This window comes from Ursus americanus, chromosome 26 (assembly GCF_024610735.1).
Source record: "Ursus americanus isolate L20-20 chromosome 26, mUrsAme1.1.p, whole genome shotgun sequence".
Lineage (NCBI taxonomy): Eukaryota > Metazoa > Chordata > Mammalia > Carnivora > Ursidae > Ursus > Ursus americanus.
The window spans coordinates 19,556,162-19,571,671 of NC_142152.1; the positions used below are offsets into that span (position 1 = coordinate 19,556,162).

General features: G+C 58.1%; 1 protein-coding gene across 1 annotated transcript in view; it reads right to left on the minus strand.

The window, feature by feature from the left end:
- LTBP2 (latent transforming growth factor beta binding protein 2) overlaps positions 1–15,510 on the minus strand; it is a 100,865-nt gene that overhangs the window by 3,921 nt on the left and 81,434 nt on the right. Inside the window, exons 19-35 of the mRNA XM_045807818.2 lie at positions 14,397–14,516; positions 9,411–9,530; positions 8,205–8,327; positions 7,814–7,939; positions 7,274–7,399; positions 6,414–6,536; positions 6,190–6,315; positions 5,685–5,807; positions 4,862–4,993; positions 4,461–4,586; positions 3,737–3,880; positions 2,676–2,867; positions 2,472–2,555; positions 1,611–1,739; positions 1,144–1,281; positions 891–1,058; positions 312–593 (exon numbers count right to left, since the gene is read on the minus strand). Coding sequence (XP_045663774.1) covers positions 312–593; positions 891–1,058; positions 1,144–1,281; positions 1,611–1,739; positions 2,472–2,555; positions 2,676–2,867; positions 3,737–3,880; positions 4,461–4,586; positions 4,862–4,993; positions 5,685–5,807; positions 6,190–6,315; positions 6,414–6,536; positions 7,274–7,399; positions 7,814–7,939; positions 8,205–8,327; positions 9,411–9,530; positions 14,397–14,516 — 2,382 coding nt within the window. The remainder of the gene's footprint in view (positions 1–311; positions 594–890; positions 1,059–1,143; positions 1,282–1,610; positions 1,740–2,471; positions 2,556–2,675; positions 2,868–3,736; positions 3,881–4,460; positions 4,587–4,861; positions 4,994–5,684; positions 5,808–6,189; positions 6,316–6,413; positions 6,537–7,273; positions 7,400–7,813; positions 7,940–8,204; positions 8,328–9,410; positions 9,531–14,396; positions 14,517–15,510) is intronic.

The following is a 15,510-nucleotide window of genomic DNA, read 5'->3' on the forward strand; positions in this document are numbered from 1 at the left end:
GGTATTCCGCTCACTGTGAGTGCCGTGGAGGGCGAAGCAGACTGGAGTGTTCCTGCTTTCTCTCTCTCAGCTCCCTCAGGGAAGCTTTTGAGGTTGAGGTGGTGCCCTCTTTGTGTCCCCTGTGCCAGTTATCAGAGTCGTTAGGGTCTGACCCGGGCATTTGGAGCTGTCCCTTGAGTGAGCTGTGGGAGGGCCTGGTGGGTCGTCCTCCCCCCCACCCCGCCACGGCCTCACCCTGCGGGTAGGTAGAGGAGGTGGAAGCGAAACAGCTGCGGGGCCCACCACTTCCCCATCAGGGCAGCAACACAGACCTGGCTGGCTGGCCACGTAGTGGGGCTGGAGTTCCGCGGGCTGCAGGGGTGACTCTAGAACTGGTGTGTGGTCCCCTGCGTGGCTGGCTGTGTTGGGGAAGGGTGGCTCTGGGATGGTGTCCTCGGGGCCCAGGTAGTTGTAGAAGGGCGCCCCCTCGGGGCCGTAGAGGCCGTAGTGCAGGTCCTCGGGCCCAGGGCCGTACTCATAGCCTGGCCGGAAGTGGACCCCCGCCTCCCGCTCTGCTTCAATCCGGGCCACATTGCACAGCTGAGCGTAGACCTCTGTCAGGGAGGAGGGAGAGAGGAAGCTGCCAAGTTCCTGGTAGCTAAAGCCTGGTGTGCTGTTCCCCGGCTCACTGCCCCGGGAGAGGGAACATGCTGGGACTGGTCCCCTCCGGGAGTTCCAGGCAGTGCTCTTCTCCCCATCCCACCCGCTGCCCCCCTTTGTCCCCAACAATAGGGATGAAAGACAGGGCCACATTCTGACTGTTCTCTACTTCTAAATCCCTCCCTCCAAGGTGAGGGCATTCCCTTCCGTAGGGCCCCTCCCTCTGTGCAGGCATGGGTCGCCCTTCTCACCAGAGCTCCTGGGGGGGCAGAGGGCACACTGCTGGCTCCAGGCCTCGCCATCCTGGCAGCAGCATTCCGTGTAGGTGGTGCGGCGCCCATGCAGGGGTTGGCTGCACACATAATTGGTGACTCTTTTCCAACAGATGTCCGTGTGGATGTCATGGTCAGGCAGGTCCTCTGGTGGCACAGGCCCCAGAGCCACGTGAGCCCTCCCAGCCCAGATCCAGCCTCCCTGCTGCCCCACCACTCTAGGCCTACTGACCCATGCTACCGGTGCTGTTCACGCAGCGCTGCTGGCTGAGGTCCAGGGTGAGAGGTGGGCTGCAGAAGCAGTGGAAAGAGCCTTCAGTGTTCACACATTCACCATTCTCACAGGCCATGTCCTGGCACTCGTCGTGATCTGTGGTGGCAGAAAGACAGAAGGAACGTGTGGGGCAGTACCAAGGCAGCTTGCCCCTGGACCATCTTCGTGGAAGGTTTGCTTGTAACTGATAACAAAGAGGTAGCACCCTGCTTCCCCCTCCTCCCCTGATCCAGCCCAGCTTGGGAGGCCCCTCCCCAGGGGTGCCTTTCCCACAGGTGCTCGCATACAAGCCCTGACAGCCCCACAGCTCCCCTCACCTCCGGCCCACCCGCTGCAGTGGGAACTCCCAGCCAGGATGGGGCTGGATGGCAGGGGCTGGGTGAGTGGACGGGGGTGGGGTGGGGAGGGCGGGGACGCATCCTCACCCTCACACTTCCTGTGGACGGCATTGTAGTGGTAGCCAGGGTTGCACAGGCAGGTGTAGCCGGGCACCGTGTTGAGGCAGCGGCCGTTCCGGCAGAGACTGGGCCCGAACATCACACACTCGTCTGCATCTGTGGGAGGGCAGAGACGAGGTGAGAAGCCGGGAGGTAACAGAGCTTAAGCCTAGGGGCTCCAAAGCCAGGCTCGCTGGGTGGGAATCCTGGTGCTGCCACTTGCTGGTCAGGTGACTGGGCAGCTTGCTTGCGTTCTCCTTGCCCCAGCTTCCTACCTAAAAAATGTGGCTACTACTACTTAACCTCTTATCGTTGTTACGAAGATTAAAAGGTTAACACATGTAGGTGCTTACACAGTGCCTGGCACGTAGCAAGCACTTAAGGAAAGCCGCTTCTGTTTCTATTCTATTTCCGTCTCCAGTTTCAGGATTAGGGCACTGAAGGGCTCATACCTGAATTACCCACTTTGAGTGTGGGTTCCCCGAAGTTTCTGGCTTTGTAAGTGGGGCCAGGGGGATAAGCCGCTGTCTCTGTACAGCTGTACTCCCCACCCTGACTCTGTGCCCCATGACTGGGTTAGTCATGGTGTCATAGTTTGTTCTGGAGGGTTCAGCCTCGGGGGAGCAGAGAAACCGAGGTCGGGTTGTAGGGACACCTCCAGGAGGGGCTCAGGTCAGACTTTCCTGCTGCAAATCCGCGGGTAGTCAGCCCGCCCTGGGACAGGAACGAGGGGAGCGACCCGGGAGGCTGGGGCCGCATGTGGAACTTCCCCCAGGGGCCTCCTGGAGGACCAGGTTGTGCCCCCTCAGGTGAGTGGGGTTTGGGGATGAGGGTGTCTAGGGAGGTTACCTGTGTATGTGGTCTGTCCAAACATCCAGGCTCCGTCCACGGGGATGTAGCCTTTACCACTAGGGCAGATCTCGCTGAATTCAACTGTGCAGGGAGGCATCCAAGCTTAGAGACTGAAGGGCTCTGCCCCCTTCCTCTCTCCCCTTCTTTCAGTGTCACCCTACAGAGCTGACATTGAGGATTTGGGACCCTTGGGGGCCTTACCCGAGTCCTCAGCTGGGCAGAGGTCACAGGCATCTCCCCAGCTGGCGCCCTGGGTGCAGCAGCACTCGGCTTGTGTGGTGTTCTGGCCCAGAAGGCTGGAGCAGGGGAGCTGGCCTTCCTGCCCAGAGTAGCATTCCATGCGAATGGGGCCTGGGGGGTGGTCCCCTGGTGGGGTCTCAGGAATACTCTGACCTGTGTGTGATAGGTGCCCTTTCTTATTGTCTGTCCTTGGCCCTCTGGGCACCCTAGCTTTAGAATTTATTTTCAAGGTTTTACGTTTATATAGCACTTCATGGTGTACAACATGCTTTTACCTGTATTGTCTCACTTGATGCTCTCGACGGCATTATATTCTCAGCTCCCTTGTACACATGAGGCAGTTGAGGCTTAGGATGCTACGTGACTTGCCACGGCCACCAGCTATTAAGTGGCACTGACCCCAGTTCTTCTGGCACCCAAATCCCCGCTCTTTCTGGTATATCTCCCTGCTGCCCCCAGTATAGGAGGTACCCCCAGTCTGTGGGGGCACATGGTATGCCATATGGGCAGCCCCTCCATTCCTCAGCTCACACTGTACCCCAGCCCCTCCCACCTTTCCTTGTTCCTGGTCCTACTTTCTCTTCCCCAAGTCAGAGGAGGCCAGCTGAGTCCAGGTCCAGCCTGGGGTGAGAGGCTGAACCCAAAGCTCTGGGGTGGAGTGGGCAGGGGAGAGTGAGGCTCAGCTCAGCTTCAAGGCCTCCCTCACCGAAGGGCTCCCTGGGGTCCCTCTGAGGCTCAGTCTGAGCTCCCTAGGCACCTTAAGTTGGCATCAGTTCTTCCTGAGCCCCTGTAGGGTTGTCACAGCCCCAAGCCTCCTGGATATTCCCTGGCCTGGGACAGATGTCCTCTCGTCTTGACATTTGCCATACTCTGACTCCTCACTCCGTTCTACTCCAGTCCTAAGTGGCACCCTTGCCCACAAAGCCCAGCCCTGGCTCCCTCTCAGCAGCTGGAGAGCGGAAGTGCTTTGTAAGCCGCAGAGCGATCATGCATAATGACGGTAGAGTATGGGGTGTACTCACCTCCAGTCACCCGCGGGCGACAGTGCCCCTCCTGAGTGTCGTACTCCTCCAGGTCACTGGCACAGAGGCACAGGAAAGAGCCCTCCACGTTCTCACAGAGTGCTGCCCCACACACCGCCAGCATGAGCTCACACTCATTCACGTCTGCCAGGCACAAGGACAGGCTTGTGGGTGGAGAAGACCTAGCCCTGCCCCCTGGCCCTCTGTCTCCAGCCCTGTGGGCAGATCCTCCTCTCATCCCCTCAAAAGAAACCGGCTAGGTCTCAGGGCAAGAGCGGAAGCGAGTTAGCGGGAAAGAGGAACAGATGAGCAGAGAGCATGAGAAGGGAGAGAGGAGAAAGGGGACAGAAAAGGGGCAGAAAAGGGTCACTAAAGGGACCAAGAGGATGGGATTCCTTCCTCTGCACATTCTCCAGACGTGCCTCTGGAGACCGAGGTCTCTGGAAGGGCAGTGCGCCTTCACTACTGTGCTCGCTCCCCCTGCTGGTAGAACGTGGCCACGCTTCTACCGAGCTGGGGAGGGTGCGAGCTGTGGGGTAGAGCCAAAATCACCTTTCCTTGCCCACTTTATGACAACCTATTATGGAGCCGTGTGACCTTAAACATTTCAGGAGGAGGGCCCAGGGGCTCTCTTGAGGACAGCCAAGATCTGTGGAGATGGGCCCAAGGGCCCACGGGCCTTCCCTTCCCTGACCCCTAGCCTGGCTAGCTGCAGGCTTCTTACCAACACAGTCCCAGCCGGAGGACGAAGTCTCAAAGCCCTGGTCACAGAGGCAGCGGAAGGAGCCGTCGGTGTTGTCGCAGAAGCCGTGGCTCCCACACATGGTTTCATTGGCACACTCGTCTATGTCTGTGGGACAATGGGGACTAGAGGGTAGGGTGCATTCTTGCTCTATTTGCTGGGAACACTTGGTCTGTTGACACCAAGGTCTGTGAAAAGGGACTTCTAAACACAGGACAAGAACACTCCAACATTACCATTCCTCTTCAATTTCTGTGCAAGCCCTGCTGTATGGCAAACATGCAAACTTCAAACAGCTACAACGAAGGGGTCCTCAGGACAAAGTCGTTTCTAGCTGAATACGTGAAAAGCAGGTGTCCTCAGCCCTCCCTGTTCCTACTCACCAATGCAGTCTCCAGTTGGAGCCATGTGGAAACCAGGCTGGCAGCCCAGGACACAGCGGTAGGAGCCGGGGCTGTTCTCACACCTCCAGGCCCCACATACCGGGTCCCCGTAGTCCTCACACTCGTCAATATCTGGCCCCAGAGCCAAGAGAGGGGACAGAAATGGGCAGGTCACAGCTCTGGCCCCACCTCTTCGGCATTACAGGGTCATGCCCCACAACCTTCGGGGTCCTTGATCTGTTAAAAATCACTGTACTCATCTCAGCTCCAACACATCAAGTTCAGGATCATGTCTCCTGACCCAGCAGGGATGATTGTCTAGGTAGAGAACTACGTGCTATTTAGGAAAGCACTGAGCTCCTAGCTGCCTGTGCCACTCCTTTCCCCCACCCCCTTCTCCCAAAGCAGAGTCCTTGATGATTCTCTTTATATAAAACCTTCACCAAAGTGTGTTGCAGAAAATTGTCTTCGTATCTGTCTCCCTTGCTCAATTTCAACATTGTCCATAATTGTCTATTTGTCCTAACGAGAGACATTGAAACTAGCAGGGGTTTAATAAGTGTCTGTTGGATCCATTTGGCTTTAAAAACTAGATTGTGTGCTCTGCTAGCACAAGGTTATGATTATCTTCATTTTGTCATCTTTGGATAGGCCCTGAGCCAGCAGACCCTCAATGAATGCCTTGCCCATTGGATGATTAATCTGGAAAGTGCTCTGCCTCCTGCAAGCTGTAGTGCCTGGTCCCGGGGAGCGGAGGACCAGGCAGGGGTGGAGGTGGGCAGACGCGGGGCATCAACCTGTCCACTCCCCCTGGAGCCCTTACCCACACACTCCCCGTTCTCTGGTGAGGGCTGGAAGCCGGCCTCACACAAACAGCTGAAGGAGCCCTCGGTGTTGACACAGTGTCCTCCCAGACACCGGTCTGTGGCCGCACATTCGTCCACATCTAGAATAAAGACGTCTGTCAGCAGACTCAGCCATGGAGCCTGGAGGCCCGAAGCAGCCCAGAGGAGAGCCAGAGAGCAGCTCAGGGCCAGAAGAGCTGGAAGCCAGAGGCCAGGCTGCGGGGAGGAGCCCTGGCACTGGGGCACTATCAAGGGCAGAAGGGTGACACCCAAAGGGTTCAGAGGGCACCTGTCTGTCGTAGACATCGTGGAGAGGCCCTGTTGAAAGACTCTGAGTGCCTTCTTGGCACCTGGCACCCTGTCATCGCTCAGCCTCCCATCTCCCATCCCAGGGTGGGGCCGGGAGCACTTTATTTCAGTCCAGACATAGCCTCTGGCGCCCCCTGCTGCTGACAAGTGGACACGGCCAAGCTCGCTTCTCACCCTGGCAGCTGGTGCCCCCCTCTGCGCTGGCGAAGCCTGGTGCGCAGAGACAGAAGAAGGACCCGTGGCTGTTGAGGCACTCGCCACGGGGGGCACAGTACTCCTCTCCCACACACTCGTCCACGTCTGCAAGGAGAAGGTAGGCATGGCGTCTCGCAGGCGTGCTGCCACCTCCCCCTACACTCCATGCCCGCAGGCCCCGACGGGGATGCGGAGCCACTCACCCTCACACACGGTGCCATTGGCCAGCTGGAAGCCTGGGGGGCAGAGGCACTGGTAGGAGCCAGCCGTGTTCTTGCACTCGCCTCCCCGGCAGCTGCTCTGGAAGTCTTCACACTCATCCACGTCTGCAGGGTCACACAGGGAGGAAGGTGGCGCTTGGCGGCACCTCCCAAGGCCAGGAACCAACGGGGAGGCCTCCAGAGGGTCTGCCCCCTGCCTGGGGAGTCTGGACCCAGAGGGGCATCATCCCCTTGTAAAGCAGCACCGCTGGCGAGGGAGCCTCTGGAAAGCAGCGTGGCTGCGGCTCCTTCCACTTCTGCCTCTGGCTGCTGGGCTTCTCCCGCTGCCCACATGGTGCCCTGGGGACACGCAGCCTCTCCCAGCACCCCTGGCCTGGGGGGGCCGAACCCACTGCCCTTACCATGGCTGAGCCAGCTCAGATTTTACTGAGAAGCAATGGGAAAACAAATGAGAAATCAATGAAGGCAACAGATCCCGAGAACCTGAGAAGGGCCCAGAAACTAGGTTCTGAAGTTGGCCTGCAGACTGCCTGGCACAGGCCGACGTGTTCCAAAATACGGTCCCAGCATCCACCCTCACACGGAACCCAGGAGGCTGCGTGTGGAACCAGCTCCCCTGGAGCTTGCGACCCAGTGGCGCACCGGCCCCTAGACCCAGATCTGCAGTGGTCTTTCCAACCGCTGTGGAGGCAGGGGTGAGGATGGGTGTCCCCAGCTAGCCCATTCAAGGTGGACAGAGGGGCCCCTGGCCCGGAAGCAGCCCCTGCGGTGTCTGGTCACTCCCTTCTCTACGGGGGGCGGGGTAGTCTCGGGCACCCCGTCGGGGGGAAGGGGGCTCTCACCTTCACAGGTGCGGCCCAGGGCGCTGGGCCGGTAGCCCGCTTCACAGTCCCTGCAGGAGAAGGAGCCGGCAGTGTTGGTGCAGACTCCCGAGGGGCAGACTCCAGGGAAGGCGCATTCGTCCAGGTCTGGGGCAGACAGCCGGCCGGTCACCCTGGGGGCCTGGGAGGGCTCCCTCTACCTGGCAGGTTGGGAAGCTCCCCACACCTCTGGCCTCCCTCTCTGAGCTTGTGACTCTCTCCGGGCCCCTGGGGAGGAGCAGGCGCCTGCTGTGGGCCTTCTGTGGGGGAAACCCTGGTCCCCCTCATCCCAGAATGCTCTGGGGGCAGTTCTACCACCAGCTTCCCTCTTGTCTCTGTGACTTCCTTTTTTCCCTCCTGTCCTCACCTCCAAACTCGGGGATGATGACAATAGACGCTCCTCTAGTCTAGCCTGGAGACCCTCAGCATCAGCCCAAAGCTGGGGGACAAATGGAGTGTTCTTTGGGAGGTAAGAAGGCCTATATTCTTGGTCCCCCTCTGCCAGCCCCTCCCCAGGGCTACCTTCGCAGGCAGTGCCGTCTTCGTTCACCCAGTAGCCACTCTCGCAGGCTGAGCAGGTGAAGGAGCCCTCGGTGTTGAGGCAGAGGCCCGTGGGGCACGCGGCCCGGCTGGCACACTCATCGACATCTGAAACAGGCCATTGAGTTCTGTGTGGGGCTCTGCAGGACGGACATGGCAGGACAGCCAGAGACTGACAGGTGGGCGAGGGAGGGCGAAGGACGGGACATGGCAGGACAGCCAGAGACAGGTGGGCGGGGGAGGGCGAAGGATGTGTGGCTGGGTCAGCACGGTTAGGGATGTGGGGCCAGGGTGGGATTAGGAGTGAGTGTGCAGAGGGAAGGAGCTGCAGGCTGACCGGCCTCTAGAGGAAGGTGCTTTAGCATCTTTGTACCTTGGCAGCCCTTCTCATCTGAGGTGACCTCGTAGCCCTGCTCACAAGAGCATCTAAAGGAACCCTCCAGGTTGATGCACTTTCCATGGGCGCAGACCCCGGGGGTCAGACACTCGTTTACATCTGTGGGTGAGAGGTCCAAGATGGCGAGCTGGCCCCTGTCCTTCACGCAGTCCCCATTGTCAGGCTTAGGGCATCTTAATGATGAGGCCGGGCAATCAGCATTCAGAGGGGGCATAGGCCACCCTGGGAAGGCGGTGAGGTTGTTCCTGCTCCCGGCCCCACCCACAGAGGCAGGGCAGGGTCCCTTCCCGCCTGAGCCCACTGAGGCTCTAGTAACACGCAGCACTCTGCGTATGTCCTAGAAAAGGGAGCCAGGTCCCCCAGCCCTGAGGCTGGCTTGGCCCTTCTGAGGATACCCGGAATGACCTGTCCAAGACCCTTGACTCACCTTACAGTAGGTCTAAACCTTTCTGGCCGCCTACTTGCCAACCAAACTGGTATGATTCCACGTTCCCAGCCCAACAGCCAGCTTCAGTAGGCGAGTGGGCAATGCAGAGACAGGCCAGTCTATCCCTGGGTGGCTGAGTGGCAGTCTCAAGGGCCTGGGAAATGCCTGTCCTCCCCAGAGCCTCAAAGCATCTATTCACAATTCAGACCCTCCTGGCACTCGGAACCCTGGGCCCTTCTTCCTGCAGGGACTGAGGGGGAAAGAACATTCCTTCTACAGCTGACATGCAGCCCCCTCTGGGGGGAGAAGAGCACCCCCGTTCAGTTAGGTGTTGCTGTTTAGACTTTGCTGTGCGATGCCGATGAGCCGAAGGCCCCTCCTGCCCGGGAAGCACAGCGGGACTTGGCTGCCAGCTCACACCAGCAGAGTCAGCCTCTTCCTAAGATTCTTGGCAACTCACTCTACCCAGCAGGATCCGGCCACAAAAGCTGCTGGGACCTTAGGCTGTAGCTCCCGGATGGACATGGCCAAGGAGCCAGAGGGGCCCCCACCCAAGCTGATTCAGAGGGCAGAGCGGCAGTCACTGAAGCACACCCATCTCATGGCCAGCGTCATGTGGGGACCCAGCCAGGTCAGGGAGGACAATAGCCTCCAAGCCACTCCCCTCTGCCCGTCTCTTTCGCTCCCTGTGTGTGGGCTCAACCAGAGGTCCCAAGGCCAAACAGCCCTCTCACTGCTTGGCGAACAGCCCTCACCTACACAGCTCCCGCTCTGGCCCCTGTAGCCCTCCTCGCAGGCATGACAAGTGTAGGAGCCGGGGGAGTTGACGCATCTCCCGTCGGGGCAGGTGCCAGGGTGACGGCATTCGTCGATATCTGCAAAATAACATCCCCTCCCTTGGTCATCCCTGGGAGCCGCAGCGCATGGGCAATTCTGTGAGGAAGCCAATCCCTGACCCTGCCCTCGGTGAGGGAGAGGGAGGGATGCCAGGTTCTGTAAGATGGAAACTAGGAAAAAGTGAGCACTGTTTAGTGTTCCCAGCTGCACCTCCCACCCACTGTCCCAGACAAAAGAAAGAGATAGAAGAACTTTAGAAAGGGAGACTCCCTGGGTGGGGCAAGAGGCCGGGTCACCACCAGCTCTGGGAGGGTGGGAGAGCTGTGCTTTGTGAGCTGGACCGCTGGGAAGGGCCTTCCTTTCTGCCTGGGTGAATCCCGTTCCTCTACATAACTGGGATCGTGCGTGCTTGGCACAGCAGGTCCCAGAGGCCCCGGAACAGATCGCCAGCTGAACAATGGAGGCCAGATAGGCTTTCCTGCACCAGGAGAAGAGGACTGAGGATGACCCCTCATCTCGGAGGTGGCCCAAACCAGCCCGGAGACTGATGCAGAGTCACGGGTGGAGGCTGGCAAGGCTTCTTGGCTGGAGAGACTTTTGCTCCAATGAGAACCACGTAGGGCTCCCAGCACCCACTCAGGTGAGATCCAGGAGAGAGTCAGAAAAGATGAGCCTGGGCACCAATCACACAAACAAGGGGAAGAGGGGACCCAAGGAGGGAGAGGAGCAGCCAGTCCTGGGAGAATGACAGCAAGGAGGAGGACAGAGATGTCGCTCCTGGGGGCTGCATGCAGGCAGTGTTCTTCCCGATGTGACCTGGCATATCTGGAAGTCCATCACTCAAGGCACACAGGGGACGTGCGCCGAGTTAGGGAGGTCATGACACAGGGCTTGAACTCTGGGTTGGGACGGCAGGAGGATGTGGTGTGCCCCTGGCTCAGTGCTGAGGCTCCCAGTCCCTATTAGTGACAGACAGGTTGACTGAGCTCCAGGGGAAACAAGAAGATTTACTCTTCCTAAACGGGTAATGGTCATTCCCCTGGAGGAAGTCCACCAGCTTAGGCAGATTCGGAAGCCCTCCTGCCCAAGAGGAAGAGCTACTCAGCACCCGGGGAGGAAATGTAGGAGGCAGGGCCAAGGGTCAGAGCACAGACTTTCTGCAACGGGAGGAAAGCCAGCAGCTGTTGTTACGCAACAGGACACGGGCCTTGAAGTGAAGAGTGAAATGAGTCTCCCTCGAGGTGGCTTGGTCTGCAGAAGTCAGGCCACAGCAAAGCCCTCTGTCCCAGGGAACCGGGACCCTCTCAAGGCCAAAGTTTCACCCCGAGGGTCCACAAGAGGAAGATATACACGGGGCAGGTGGTGATTCAGGTAGGGATCTGCAAGGAGATACCCAGAACCCCCAGGCAATCTTGGGGACACGGAGAGAAGGCTCATCTCCAAAGAGGGTAGCCAAGAGCCCTTGGTTGGGCTGTGGTGGCACTGGGCTAACCTATTCTAAGTGTTCCTGTAAAGACAGGGATGGAGAGAATGAGACAGAGGAGGGGGCTGGACGGGTCTAGGACCGCTGACTCGGGCCGACCAGGAGAGAGCGGCGAGCACCGTGGCCCCGGGGCCTTGGCTGAGGTGCAGGAGGAGGACGGGCGAAGCCACTGGGAATGATAGGCAGTCGCTGCTTCAGGAGATAAAGAGGCAGAGGTGAGGACCCTTTTCTAAGACCACGCCGAGCAAAATGAAGTCTTCGGATCTCTCCTGCAGGGAGCAGGCAGTGTAGGAAGGAGATTGGACTTGGCAGGAGCGAAGAGCCCTGATGTCTGCCCTGCCCCAAATGTTCTGGGCACGTTCGTGGAGGTGGTGCACAAGGTGTCTTCGGCTGGGCATTAGGCGACTCGTGGCACTGATGCACTAAGGACACCAGCTCTCCCCTTGCTGGCCAGGGTGGGCTTGTGCCCCCCGGTTCTTCGTGGTTGGGTGGGACCAGGGCACTAGGGCTGGCTGATGAGCTATGAAGTGCGTCACTTATGGATCAAAGCATAATCGTGAGCCGCTCTGGAGAGTGCTCTTCCTTTCTTCCTTGGAGACCGGCCACGTTCAACATACCGGCTCTTCCTTTCGGCAAGTTCTAGAGTCAGGAAACATGGGGCACGACCCCCCGCTGACCCATGATGGACACGTGGCGCTGGTCAGATATAAACTTTGCTGTGTTCGAAGTCACGAAGGCTGCGGTGGCTTGTTCATGCAGCATAACCTGGTCTATCCCCGCAATGCCGGCTTCCTTCCCCAGATCAGAGCCCCCAGTGAGTGTAAGTGAGAGGTCTGTCACCGAGCGGGGAGGGAAGGCAGAAGATCACAGCAGCCCTCAGTCACCCCCTGAGCCAGGGAAAGGCTCTCCCAAATGGAAGTGGTTGTCACAGAGCCACCCAGGCCCATCGAAAGGAGCCAGATAAAGACTCCAGATGAAGCACATCCTACTTCTGACCGGTCCGTGTTAAGGGTACAGATGCTAATGTCACCAGGAGTCCTGAGGCTGTTCCAACAACCGCTTGGTATGTGGACTGGAGCCAGGCTGTTCTGCCTAGTCTAGGGTTTGAATTTTAATCTAAGATTACCATATATTTTGGTAGGTTCTAATAACTTGGTCTTGGGGGGGCAGGAGCTGTCCGCCTTACTTATCGCTCTGTTCCTAGCCCATGGCTGGGACACGGCTGGCGCTCAACACATGTTTGCTCACCAAAGACTGAGACCACGTGACTAAAACTTCACACCCTCTTGCTATGAGGCTGCTGAAGGGACCTCAGGAGACCCAGGGACACAGGCGCCCCAGGCCCAGCTTGCCAACCTGTCTGAACCCTGGGAAGGTCCTGGAGCTTCTCTAAGCTGGGCTTCAGCCTTTGCCTGGGGAAATGTAAGGGTGCCCATCCCTGCTCCTTGTGAGAGCACAGGGCGGCAGCAGGAGGCTGCTCCGGGGCCAGAAGTTCGCGAGAACTTGGATGCGGTTGGGGCGCAGGAAAGGCCTGGCAGTCTGCTAGGGGGTCTAACCCCTTTTCGTGGGAACCCAGAGTCTTGGTATGACAGAAATGCCGCTGAGACTTTGGATGGGCCACTGTCCAGAGCACTCGGGCCCTCCACCAGAGACTTTGAGTTGAAGTGGAGAGAGTGGTTTCTCAGTTGGAGCGAGAAGAAAGAGGGAGAGGAAATTGACCGGGCTCCCAGGGTGACGGCTGGGTCTGTGGTTCCTGACGGAAACCTGGAGAAGTTTGCTGGCTACATCAGGCTGTCTTGCCGCAGCCTGAGTGTCTTCCCCGGGGCCAGGAACCCACCCTGAGCTCCCAGCCTAGGTATGTGTCTGGAACTTTTCCTCCCGGAGGGAAGGGGACAATCCAGAGGTGTGACCTGGAGCGCGGGGGGGAGTCTAGAGGTGAGAAAGAATGGGGCCCTCACATAGAAATGCTACCCCCTGTGCTCTGCAGGTCTTGTTGTATATATTGGCTTATTTGGTCCTCAGAAGGGCCTCTGAGATGGGCATTATGGTTTGTACTTTCAGATGTCAAGAGCCAAACCCAGGCCCGTCTCCAGCAGAGCCTATGCCTGTAAAGTGGACTGGTGAGTATAAATCTGATCTTTTTAATGTCCTGGTATTTTCTTGGTTCATCTCGTTTAGTTTTACTTTTTTTTTTTTTTAAATAAAGTCTGATGTCAAATTTGTCATGTTGTCATGCTAAAATGAGGTAATCAAGTCCTCGCACAGCTCCTGGCGCATAGAAGGCACCCATCAAAAGCTAACTCCCTTCACTCTCCATTCTTCTGGAAGATGCCAGGCTTTCCGACTCCATCATGCTCATGAGAACAAAGAGAGTGCATTCTGGTTTTGACTGTGTGTAGGCCAGGGTATTAAAGGGAGAGCACCGAGAGGGAGGCATTGAGAGGAGAAGGTGGCTCTTGGGGGGTGCAGATAGAGAGCCGTCTGTCCACCCCCAGCCACCTCTCTCCTTTGCTAAGACCTTCTAGGACTCCGGACTGGGCTTCCCTGGTAATGGCATTGGGAAGGGGCACTCTCCCTTCGCAAGGTATTCACCTCCAGGACCCTGTGAAACCAGGCAAGTCCTGGCCAGGAAAAACCTGGAGGCTGGCAGGTGGTTAGTCCTAAATTCGGGTCAAGGGCAAGATTTCTTCCCAGAAAGAACCTTGCTTTACCCCCCTTCATTCCTGTCTCAGCCAGTCTTAGCACATAACCCAAGCCTCTTGCAAGCGTTTGACGCCCCAGCCTGGCAGGGAGGGGGTGGCGGCAGAGCTGCCAGGAGCTGGCATGATAGTAGCAGCTTCAAGCCAGCCTGCGAGGAGATCACTTGGCAATGTCACGGCCGCCTTTTGGCAGGGCCCGGGAAACGGAGCAAGGATTGGGGCTCGCGCATTCATTCTTCCCTCATTCACTCATTCAGCTTATATTTGCTAACATTTGTCCAATGCATGACGTTTCTCAGGTGTCTGCACATGAGTCCTCTAAGAATAGGGTCCAGCCCCGAGGAGCTCATAGCCTAACAAACTTTAGCAAGTAGGTCAGGGCTGTAGCCACAAGCTCCTCCCAGAGACACCAACTGCTCCTCTGTCCTATAGGAGAGCCGTGTGACTCAAGGCAAGGGGAAGGGGTGTACGGAGGGATGTTCCCGGGGTCTCATGTACATAACGTTGCTTGTGCTCCCCTGCATTGGGGGGCAGACAGGCCAAAATGTCACTGAGGGGACGGAAAGACTCATGAATTCCCAGACAGGTCCCTGTCCCTAGGAGCGGGCTCAGCATCAAGGGGCCCAGTGGGAGACAAGCTGGAAGGTGGGGGCAGACAGCCCCCGGGGAGGGACCAAGAGGTGGTGGGGAGGCCGGCTGCCCTCTCTTATCCCATTTCTTACCTTGACAGTGTCCCTTCCTGACCATGATGTAGCCCTGGTCGCACTGGCAGTGATACGAGCCCTCCGTGTTGGTGCACCGGCCCCCGTGGCACACTCCTGGCTGCTCACACTCGTCCACGTCTGTGAACACACAGAAAAGTCCTGAGGTGGCCAGCCCTGCAGGGAGTCCTGGGGCATCTCTTCAGAGGACAAGGACGCTCGTGCCGAGGCCCATGCAGGAAAGGCGTCCTTGCTGCAGCCGTGGCTGGTGGGGGCTCCTACGCCCCTCTGCTCCCAGGCCCCCACATACTCCTGAGTTCCTTTCTCCCAGCAGACACTACTTTGGCGGCCCTTGGGGACCCTCAAAGCTATCTCCTCACCCTGAGGCAAGGGCTGGTCTTGAGGTCAGATGGCAGTCCAGATGGCATGATCTGAGGAGGCCAATAAAGTCCCCTTCCTGACCCCAGTCCCTCCTCCAGAGGTCTGCTCCTCGAGTTCTTGACGGCCTTCCTAAAAGTTAGGGATTGAGCAGCCGGAGAGCGAGCGTCTCAGGCAGCTGGGATCTCCTGAGGTGGTTTATTCCATTGTCCCAGAGCACCTGGTGCCCCACAGTGGCTCAAAAGCCCCACCTGGGTCATGCCACTCCCCTGCCTAAATCCCTGCTAGGGTTCCCTGCTGTTTCAACCTGGCTTGCAAGACCTCTGCCACCGGCCCCAGCCTTGCTGTTTGCTGATCCCCCCGGTCTAGCCACCAAGCCTTTGTTCACAGAGATGTCTCCACGTGGAGTACCTTTCTTTGCCTCAGTGGTCAGCAGAGTCCTACCCCCATTTCAAGGACTGGTTCAATTGATCAATTCAAGGCTGCTCTGGCCACTCCCCATCTCTTGTCCTCACATCATACCAGTAGAGCATTTATCTTTGCCCCACACCCCCTCGGCACTGGTTCAAACTCTTCTCTGGGTCCCTGTGCAGATTAAATGAGATAACCCAAGTGAAGGGCCTAGCACAGTGCCTGCCTGGCACAAGGGAAGCACTGAACAAATGTTAGCTATTATTACTCTAGCATTAATACCTACAAATCTGATCTCCGAGGCCTGGCATGTGAGATCTTTCACGATCTGGCCCCTGTCTGCTTC